The sequence below is a fragment of the Heterodontus francisci genome, chromosome 32 (genome assembly GCF_036365525.1).
Source record: "Heterodontus francisci isolate sHetFra1 chromosome 32, sHetFra1.hap1, whole genome shotgun sequence".
Classification (NCBI taxonomy): Eukaryota; Metazoa; Chordata; class Chondrichthyes; order Heterodontiformes; family Heterodontidae; genus Heterodontus; species Heterodontus francisci.
Genome location: NC_090402.1, coordinates 32,286,652 through 32,297,911, shown reverse-complemented (window position 1 = coordinate 32,297,911; position 11,260 = coordinate 32,286,652). Strand labels below are relative to the sequence as shown.

The 11,260-nt window shown below is 39.6% G+C and overlaps 1 protein-coding gene across 1 annotated transcript in view; it reads right to left on the bottom strand.

The window, feature by feature from the left end:
- niban2b (niban apoptosis regulator 2b) overlaps nucleotides 1-11,260 on the bottom strand; it is a 237,193-nt gene that overhangs the window by 86,227 nt on the left and 139,706 nt on the right. The window contains exon 4 of the mRNA XM_068012649.1: nucleotides 5,243-5,348. Within this exon, the coding sequence (XP_067868750.1) occupies nucleotides 5,243-5,348 (106 nt within the window). The remainder of the gene's footprint in view (nucleotides 1-5,242; nucleotides 5,349-11,260) is intronic.

Below are 11,260 nucleotides of genomic sequence, written 5' to 3'. Positions count from 1 at the left end.
GGCCTTTGCCTGTTTCATTCTTAGGTTATACTCCTATTTGGGCACATTTGCCTTGTGTAAATGCTGTTGTAAGAGATCAGCAAATGTTCAAAGCATCAGCCACAAGAGGAAACAAATATCAGACATCAATGGTTTGAAGTTAAAATCATATTTTGGACAGATTGAAAAATTACTAAACCATTTAGACGTGACAGCTGTCAACTAAAAAATGCAGTAAACCTGAAACTTCATGGTCACTATCAAAGGAGCAAAAATGTTAACCGCCTATTTTAATTGCTGGACACCACCACACCTATGTAAGACTTTTCATTCTTGCAAACCAAACAACATTCCCAGCAGTAATCTTCACCTCAGTTCTTTGACAAAGGAGCTAACAGGAGCTTAAGTGTATACAGTAAGACAAACAATCCAAGCATTCCAGGTTTGAGAAGACAGATAGGAGGAAAAAAGCTTAGTTAAAAGAGGATGAGTTAAATTCCAAAGAATATGATCATATAGTGGTAGATAATCTAATGTACAAACATACTTTACTCAATAATTATATCAAGTTGGCAAAAAAGCAAGATTTTTTAATATTTGATTCTGAGCGTAGGAATCATGAGTTTCTCATCACTCTCTATTTCATCCATATAGTTACTTCCGCCCTCTTTTCTATTTTTTAAGAGATACAGCACTGAAACAGGCCCTTCGGCCCACCGAGTCTGTGCCGACCAACCACCCAGGAATCCCATATTCCTGCCACATCCCCACCTTCCCTCAATTCCCCTACCACCTACCTATACCAGGGGCAATTTATAATGGCCAATTTACCCATCAACCTGCAAGTCTTTGGCTGTGGGAGGACACCGGAGCACCCAGCGAAAACCCACGCAGTCACAGGGAGAACTTGCAAACTCCGCACAGGCAGTCCCCAGAATTGAACCCGGGTCGCTGGAGCTGTGAGGCTGCGGTGCTAACCACTGCACCGCCCCCATTCTCTTCTTCTCCATTGCTCTCACTTTTTCCTTGAAAATTCCAGAAACAAATTCTTCTATCTCCTTCCTTCTCTACATACTAAAGAACCAAGACTTGGTTTGAAAACTTGGGAAAGAATGTGCCAACCAGTCTCCCTACTTCCCTCAATCTGTCCTTCCTTTGACAATCTCCAGGCTTTTAAAAAACAAACTTGATGTTACAGTCTTCTGTTTTGACTCTTTTCAACTTTGGTATCCTGCATTATGGACCTTGACCCTACTTTTTGATTTTTAAAAATTTCTTTTTCAAAGATATGCCAAAACAATCCTCAACAAACGTACACGGCAATGGTACTTTTGAAATAAAAACAGAAAGTGCTGGAAATACTCAGGAGGTCTGACAGCATCTGCAGAGAGAAAAACAGAGTTAACGTTTGCAGTCTGTGACCTTTCATCAGAACTGGCAAAGGTTAGAAATGTAATAGTTTTTGTGAAAGTCAAGGGGGTGGGGGGGGGGCGCATGAAGAACAAAAGGGAAGGTATGTAATTGGGCAGAGGGCAGGAGAGATTGAATGACAGATGTCACAGAATAAAAGGCTAAGGGAGTACTAATAGCTGTAGTACAAGACAAAGTATTAGTCGAGAGAGAGCATTACTGGCAGAATAATGAACAGCTCTATCCGAAAGCAAAAGCATGATAACAAGTTTAAGACAGGCAAGTGGTCACAAAATAAATAATATAATAAAAAAATGGCAGTCATGCTTTGAAATGACTGAACTCAATGTTGAGTCCAGAAGGCCTAATTAAAGACGAGGTGCTGTTCCTCGATCTTGCATGAGCTTCACTGGAACACTGCAGCAGGCCAAGGATAAATGTGGGCTTGAGAGCAAGGTGGTGAATTAAAATGGCAAGCAACCGGAAGCTCGGGGTCATGCTGGCAGACTGAGCGGAGGTGTTCCGCAAAGTGGTCACCCAATCTGTGTTTCGTCTCCCCAGTTACAGGCAACCACATTGTGAGCAGCGAATACATTATACAAAATTGAAAGAAGTACACATAAATCGCTGCTTCACCTGGAAGGAGTGTTTAGGGCCTTGGATGGTGAGGAGATAAAAGAGAGGTATTACAACTCCTGCGATTGCATGGGAAGGTGCTGTAAAAAAGGGATGGGGTGTTGGTGGTGACTGAGGGGTGGACCAGGATGTCCAGGAGGGAACTTTATCTTCAGAATGCTGACAGGGAAGGGGAGGGGGAAGATGTGTTTGGTGGTGGCATCATGCTGGTGGTGGTGGAAATGGCAGAGGACAATCTTTTGAAAGCATGCAATGACTGTGATGTTCCCTTGCTAATAGGGTCAAGAAAAACATGTGGTAGCCTTAGAGTAGAGTGAGCAATCAACTCGCTTATTGGATCATAACCACATAAAGTGCAACACAAGGAAGGATACCCTGCTACCTATTCACAAAATATATTGCCCAGGGATAGAGTTAACCAAAGCATTCTTACCAAACAAATTAAGTAACTAGACAAGATGATTCTCTAATCTGAGTCATACAAAAAGCCTCTTGCTCTGCAGACAACAAAATGGCATTTTTCCGTGAGACAAATGATAGAAGCCGTCACTGCGGTCCTTAGCCATACCCAGGTGCTAACCTCAGATTTGCAGCCTCAAGCTTTCAATTCTATTGTAAGCTTAGACACTACTGAATGGTGCGAGAAGCAGTTATCCTGGCACTAAAAGATCATGAAGCTTTTAAACAGCAGTGATTTCTTTTTCCTTCAAAAAAATATATTAATGGAGCAACTCCAGGACCGAGGGCAGGAAGCTAGAAAATTAAGCAGTTTCTCTCGGGAGAAAAGTGGTCAGATTGAGGCCTTCGGTTGACTGCAAGTTGGGAAACAGCTCTCAAGCCTACTACAGTGTTCAAGAAAACTTCAAGGTTAAGTGTGCCCAATTACTTCAACATGAAGTAGTAAGAGAAGTTCAAATTTCCATAGATGTGCATAGTTAAGGGAGGAATTAACATATAAATCTAGATAAATCAGGAGACAGAGAACAACCAGATGCAGAAAACGTTGATCTGTGGTCGAGTGGTCATAAACAGAAAGCAGCATTGGTAAACAAACAGAATGAAAGAAAGGTCACTTTGACATGAATTACGCTGTGTGTCTCCTTTAAGTCTTTGCATTTTTTGAATCTATGACATAGTTAGCAAAAATAATTTAAAAATGTAACTATTTTGGTATAATTCACCCAGCAATAAAGCATGGACTGTATGATGTCATCAAAAAGCAAATATGAACATTAAGGAGTAATTGGTTTGGCAACATTTTATATTGGCACTAGGCCAGCTATTATAAATAACTAAATATTTTAAATAAAAGTTTGGCACTATAATTAGAAATTGCAGGCTAGTATGTACAATATTACTTTTGTTTGCACTGTCTTCCCCAAGAACGGAGGATTATAATTTGAGTAAGCACTTAACAATAGTAATAAAAAGCTATTTGCATTATCTACTGCTACCTCGGGCACAATTACTTGTTCTCATGGAAAGGCTAAGTCTCATGGTGCTAAATGGTCAGGCCCACTATGATTAGTGCAAGAATTCCAAAACAATGAAAAGCAGTGGATAATGAGAGAGGATAAAGACTGCTTACCTTAAACAGAAAAATGAAGAGGTGGAGAAAAAAAGGCTTGGATTCTCTTAATGGCACTTCAATAATAATTTTGTATATAACAATTATATGGTAAGAAATACTGAATGGGTGCACTGGGGAGGCGACGCAGGGGAAGAGGAGGAGGAGGATGAAGGGGGAAGGGGGCGGGGGAGGTCGAGGGGGAGGGCCTATGACCTGACTGCATATCTTGCCAGAACTGCCTGCCACCTGCTGGCCAACACCTTCCCGTGAAGCAGGAACCTCAGTGTTTGGTCATAACGCAATATTCACCCATCAATAGAAGTATAAACTGGAGACAGATAACGATACACACCGCCTCCCCCCCGCCAACCCCGTTACCAGATTAATACAAGTCAAGCATTCATAATTTCCGATTTGCATGCAGTGCTTGCTTGAATTAATCAGGCTCATTAATATTCTAACAATGGGAAATAAGGCAAACTTATGATGAGTCAATTTTGATAATGTTCTCTGCTTTACATTTCTGTATTTACAGTTCAATATTGACATATATCTTAGTCAAGAAATGTCAACAAGCCTTTAAATGAATCACTTGAAAAAGTTGACAAAACAGCAAGCATGTCACTGATTGCTATTACTTTGAAAAAGTAGGATTGTCATTTATCCAAAATTGATGGCCAGCTGGCCTATCAAGTCTGCTCCATGCTTTGATGGTCTCTCCTCCCATCACTGCCCTCCCACACCAAACTCCACAGCCATGTAATCTCCCTAATTACGGCAAAAAACAGAAAAACAAACACATCCCCTTCAGGCGATCAAAATCAGTTCATTCGATTATGTGGACAACTTTTAGATCATAACTTAAAAATAAGCGGTTGAAACTATATCACAAAACAACTCTGACCTGAAAGCCTTCAATATTTTAACTTTAATGTCTCACACATTTAATCATATCTATTTCTAAATTGAACTTGGGTAGATGCATTAAGCTGTCCAATTGCATGCAGAAGAAAAGCTAAGAGCAAGAGGTGACTTTACTCAGCCAAACTGAACCTGCCAGAGACCACGTACACTTCAGCCCCATCAGGTTTCATGATGAGGGAAAATTCTGCATAATGACTCCCTGGGCTAAAATGCAATCAAGGGAAACGCCAAAGTATTCATTTGTCCCCACTATTTACCTTTGACCCAATAGCTCTTTCCCAGCTCCAGCAGCAGGAATGATTATGATCCCCGGTGTATTTAATGTTCTTCCTCATGTATCCTGCAAGATTCCATCCTCAACCAAGTATGTATCCTGCATTTTTCTCAACAAGTTAAACTCAATAATCTATGGTGCTTATTTATTTATTTTGAGATACACAATTATTAGAATAGAAAGTCAGTTTAATAAATATCTTGATGGAAGAAACAGGAATTGAGGAAGTTCAGAAGATGTCTTCTATATTAAGTAAAGGTCACCTTTTTAATTTCTACCCCCAACCTCAGGAGATTTCATGATTTGACCAATATTTAACTCAGGATATGCAGCTAATTGATTGTCCATGCTAAGCTCATTTCTTCCAACTTTCAACATCTTCTCCTGGATCTTAATTGTTAACTCCTCCACTCCCTTCCCATAATTTGCATAAATGTGGCAGTGTTTACCTGGCATACTGTTGTTAATCAGTTCCAGATACTTATCCATTGACTTCAACACCTTGTAGCCTGCACAATTAATAACTCCCTTTGGGTTGCCTCGTCTGTCAAAGACCTGCAAGGAAAAATTTGATTTACAATATGTCAGTAGTCTAGTCAGTTATCGCTTTAACCGCTTTCTAATTTAAATACAGGTTTAAAGAATTGACACTACTCCTAATATTTACAAAGCAATGTTGACTCTGAGGGGGCATAAAAGGAAGAATCATCACCTTCTCTTTTAGTAATACAAAAGCAAAATACTGCGGATGCTGGAAATCTGAAATAAAAACATGAAATGCTGGAACCACTCAGCAGGTCTGGCAGCATCTGTGGAAAGAGAAGCAGAGTTAACGTTTCGGGTCAGTGACCCTTCTTCGGAACTGACAAATATTAGAAATGTCACAGGTTATAAGCAAGTGAGGTGGGGGTGGGGCAAGAGATAACAAAGAGGTCTCTTTTAGCTTCTCTGCTTAGCCCTGTGAAGCTGTCGTGAAACACCACCAATCCAACTATTAAAGTCCAGGCAACTTGGTTCTTTTCACATTAATGTTTAATTCGCTAGTTTGTCCAGTCTGAATTTTGTGGGCCTGTAAGGGTCTGTTATTAGCATTATTGCCTCACTGGTGGATACATCCTAAATTAGTCACCCAGCTCTGTTGATATCAGTAACTTATGTGCAAGTTTGCGGGAAGATCAATTTAAACTCGAAATGAAACTCCTGAAGCTCCACTATATACACCCATGCAATTTCAAAGAGAAAAAGGACAGACATCCACCCATTTTAGGTCATGGTGCTTCTGTAGTTTTTGGCATAATTTGCGATCTCAAAGAATGGAGGACCCATCTAACTGGGAGCCACAGGAGAGGTTGGAATAGTTCTGTCACACAGCACAGACCAATTCTCAGCCAAGTCCAACAAGGAATAGTTGGTGGAAATATAGGCTTCTCTTTCAGTGAGATATTTAGCTTTTGATCTTTTTTTGCACATCCTTCACTGGACTCTCATGATATGAATTCAAACTTAATTGGCAGACAACAGAGGCATGAATCATGTTAGTCTGACAGGAAGGGTTTCCTGCAATGTAGAGTTCAACGTACGCATACAATGTTGAATTTCTGCATGTTGCTACTATAATAGAACAAAGCAATACTGCAAGTGGAAACCCTCAGCCTCAGAGCACTGAGTAAGATCAGTGAGAATTGCCAGAGGAAAGGAACTCAAGAATGGTGCAATAGGACGTGCTAAAGGATGTGTTGAAGAGGAGAGTTACATGAAGGATGGGATGATATCTGTTAGACATGCAGTGAGAAAATGCTACAAGAACGTTAATAGCTTCAGATCATTATCTGTACTATGAAGAGAAGGAATGAACATGAAAAGTCCCATTATGTCTCTGCTGGTGGTAAACCACGATTATTCTCTATACACAATCCACAAAGTTCCCTTCTCCTGCTTCAATAAACATTTCCAAAATCCTACAATCTCCTCAAGTTAAGTGGGAGGTAAAAGGCTGGACACCAACTGTATATTTTGGACTAAATATTCCAACTATTCATGATCAATGGATATAAAATCTATCATCTAACTACTCCCTACAAAGCTGATAGCACACTGAGCATGTGAACAAAAACTGCAAACTTAAAAGTGTGAGGAAACCGCTTCCTGCGTACTTTGGGCAAATATTACATGTCAACATGCCATTATATTATACAAGACACCAATGGTACATCTCATCTAGTAGCTATGTTAATTTGTTACACATCCCCTCCAATCTGTTGGCATCTAATTTGCTTTTTTAAAAAAGTACTGTCAAGTTAAAAAAAACAAGTTAAAAGGCATGCAGTGACCAAAGAGAAGCACCATGGGTAACCTGCAACATGATTCTATTTACCTGTGGTCTTCTTGGCAACTGAACTGGTCAGGCACTGAAAAATCTGTGGGATGCTGAGCTCTCAAAAACTGTCCAACCAGAACCAAGCATGTGGATAATACCAGGATTTCAGAGAAGCAGCAAAGGGAATGAGTTGTATATAATTAGAACATTCTCTTTTCATCAGATACCTGGGTTCCAATCCAACCCAGGCACAGTTTTTCCCTGAATGGATGTTAACCCTTTATATACTTCTCTCCATTTATACTAACTTATTCAAAAATGCTAACAAAAATCAGTCCCAGCAGATTCAGAGTACTTAGAATCCACCCAACTGCAGCCATAATTTTCTAAAGAAAGATGATTGCCATTTATGCATCTGGTATACATGAAAAAAAGGATGTCCTACGAGATGCTCGAGTAGCAGATTTTGTTTCTGGGGGGTGGGGGGGGGGGTGGGCGGCGACTAGAGAGAAGAATGGAAATAAGTTTTATTTCTTGACACGGTTTTTCTAGTTAAACAGTTGGATCTGTTTCATACTGTATTTCAGCAACTGAAGAAATTTTGGTTTTATTATGTGAGTTGTTGCCTAATCATTGGTAACACACTGAAGAGCAGTTCTGATGGTAATGATCATATTCATTTTTGCAAGAAAACTGCTTTTTAAAATGAAACAAGTTATTTCTCTGTTAAAAAGCTGAACCTGCTACAAGTATTTCTAAGACTATAATTAGCGTTACGAGAGTTTTGTTAAAACTCGGGAATCTATATTTTTGCTAAACTAAAAAAGGATTTCATGGACATTAAAATATCTGGAGATAGCTGAACTTCATCGATTTTTTTGGATCTGTGGGGAGTTCAGAAGAAAAACCAGAAAGCTATTTAAAGAATCCTTGCTCTGGAAAAGCAAAAGCTTGTACGAAGTGGTACTGTTGCTTCCTGAATTTTGAAGACACCCTGAATGCTTGCAGAAACCTTGCATCTTCCAAAAAAGGACTTCTGCATCGAATGTGAGAGAGAACGGATACCTGTTGCTACACACCTGATGGAAGACCTATGTGAAGCCTTCTACAGTTGAATTTCTTTGAAAGCCTACCCAAATAGACTGTTCATCAACCTCACCTGGAGAAATTCAGTGGCAGCCAACTATTCGACTTTGGGACACTTCGCCAAACCAAAGAACTTCCTTCCAGATCATTGCAGTCTAAGTTTTTTTTAAAAAATTCCTTTGAAACAGCTGTAAACAAAAATCCCTTTTTTCCAGTTAACTGTTTTTTGGATGCATGTGCATGTGTATGAGGGCTAGGATAATACAGGGCTTTAATATTTCGATTCAGGCATATATTTAGTTCATTATTGGTTAAGACTTTGTTTTATAATAAACAGATAATTTTGCTGTTTATTAAAGAAACCTGGTTGGTGTGCTTTATTCAGGGGACAAATAGAGTCTCTGATTGACTGTTTCAGTAAGTGGGAACATTTATTGGTATGTTGTGACCTGTGGAGAAGCGGGACTGAATTAACAGTGCACTCCTCCCGCCTTGGTCATAACAATAGCAAAACAGTGACAAGTAGCACTTAGTTCCAACTTTATTTGATCAAAGGATTGATTTTCCCCTTTTCCCATTCTTGCACATAGATCCATGAAACACTGGAGATTATTGTAAGAATTTCAATCATGAATGCGGCAGCAATGAATTTCTTGGAAAAATAATTTTAAAAAGTTGTCATATCAATTAGATAGAATAGCCCAACAATTGTGGATTGTTATTTATCACTTAGTTCTGGTCTCCTTGGTGGATAAAGCTGCAAAATTCAAATTGGGAAGTCTCATCCGTGAACATCCATTAATTAAGTAAGCAAAGCAAGGTGAAGATAATTATTATGGAAAATATAAAATCTACATACTTTGATTATGCCCTAGACGTGGTGGTGGGGGCAGAGAAAAGTAGACTATTTCAAACGCTGTCTAGCCTTTGAGACTCCTCAACAAGCTGAATTAAGCACCAATTTTAAAAAAATGCACTGGAAATCTGACAAACAAATCATGTTGGAAATACATAGCAGGTTCATCAGTCTCTGCATAGAGAAGCGATAAATTAAGGTTTTGTCTGCAAGTCCCATCCTCAGAAGTTTAAAAAAAAGATAATGAAGTCCTTTCGGACAGCGAGAGCGGGGGACAGGGTGGAAAGAGGAAGACAATATCTACTTCCTCCCTGTGACTTGAGTAGACAGGCTCAAAGAACTGCAGGCTGCTCAACAGAATACCAGGAATGATTTGGGTGGGAAATATCTTGGCTAAGGCAATGAAAAGAATGTTTAAATAAATAGGTGAGACAGTGAAAAGCATGTAAAATCCAACTAAGGAAAAAGCAGTAAGACAGGCAAGATAGGAAAGAAAAGGATAAAAGATTCAGGAACTCAGAAATGAATGCATTTGAATGAAAACAGGATATATCTTAAAATACATTATAAGTTTGAGAGAAGAAAAACTTAAGCCAACACCCCAGGTATAGAACTATGTTCTGACAAAGGGATTACCAACAGAAAACAGCTGGGGGGCGGGGGGGGTGGTGGTGGGGAGAGAGGGTGCAGGGGGAGATGGAAGCTGCACAATTTTCAACACCTGGTGTACAACATCATATTGGGGGCCCGGTAGCATAGTGGTCATGTTAGTGAACCAGTAATTCAGAGACACAAGTTCAAATCCCACCATGCAGCTAAGGAAATTACATTGAAGTTAAGGTTAAGGTGTCGCATAGCAGAGGAGAATCCAGATTGAATTTATGGGTCCAGAGATGTTTAAGCCATCAAAACGCCACTTGTGACATGGTTTGTTTGTGTTAAATAATCCAGATTGCATTGTTTAATGTTCTCAAATTTATGTTTGGTTATCTTGCACTGTCAGGAACAGGAGTAGACCAATCAGCCCCTCGAACCCATTTTGCCAAGTAGAAAGGACTCAATTTTTTTCTGCAGCTTCTACTTTTGTCAATCAATGCAGCTGGATACAATGCTTCAAACAGCGCACATGATAAGCTGGAGGTCTGTTGGTTGTCCACACATTTTTATGTACATCAGTGAGATTTTGACTGCTCTTAACCTGTGATGTGAAAGATGACTGGTTATTCTTCAGGTCATCTGTTTGTTCCATTGCTATTGAACCTTTCAAACTCTGGCTTAGGCTGTCTCATGTGATGGGTATTTATCAGTACATGAAGCTAAAAAAAAAACTAGTTTGCCAAGGGTGGGGTTTAACTATTTATCCAAGGTATTTAGTCACCTGAAATCATTACATTTACTATGGTTCTTTTCAGAAGTATAGACACTCCCAAAACATACTGACACAAAGAATTGGTGTGTCTTATTTTCCAGACAGATATATTTAATGGGCTCCTGTGACCTTCAGAATAACCAAAGTAAACTCCTAGTATGAAACAATAAAATGAGCAATACAGTTTGTGTATTTCTAATGAAGCAATTGCCTCATACTTAATAAACCTCTCTTATGTGCTAGCTACAGAACTGAACAATGGACATCTCAAAATATCCAAATGTGATGCTACCTTTTTTTTTTAAAAAAAGACATAAGGAACATAAGAGGAGGGGGAAGGGGGGGGGGGGGGAAGGGTGGTTAGGGAGGGGGGAGAAGCACGGCGGGAGCAGCAGGGGAAAAAAATATCAAAAAGTGACATCAGAGTGACTTCACAATCAACAGAGAGAGCAGGGAAACAGAGAGCTGCCGGAGTGATTATACAGGTAAGCTTTTAATTTTAATCAAACATCACAGGCAAGCAGGTAGGTGATTGGTTTGGGAAGAAGCTACCTGTTTGGTGAGTATCAGGTAAGTGATTGAGGTCCATTTTAATCCTAACATTTAAAATAGTAAAAGAACTAGTGGTAAGCTTAATAAAATATATTAAAAAAAGGAAAATAATTGAATAAAATAATTAAGTCAATTAAAACACATTAAGGATGGCAGGACAGGTGAGGTGTCATGGCTGCAGCATGTGGGAGCTCCTGGATGCCAGTGTGATCCCAGGGCAAACACATCTGCAGTAAGTGATTGCGGCTCAAAAAGCTTCAGCTCAGAGTCATTGAACTGGAGTCCAA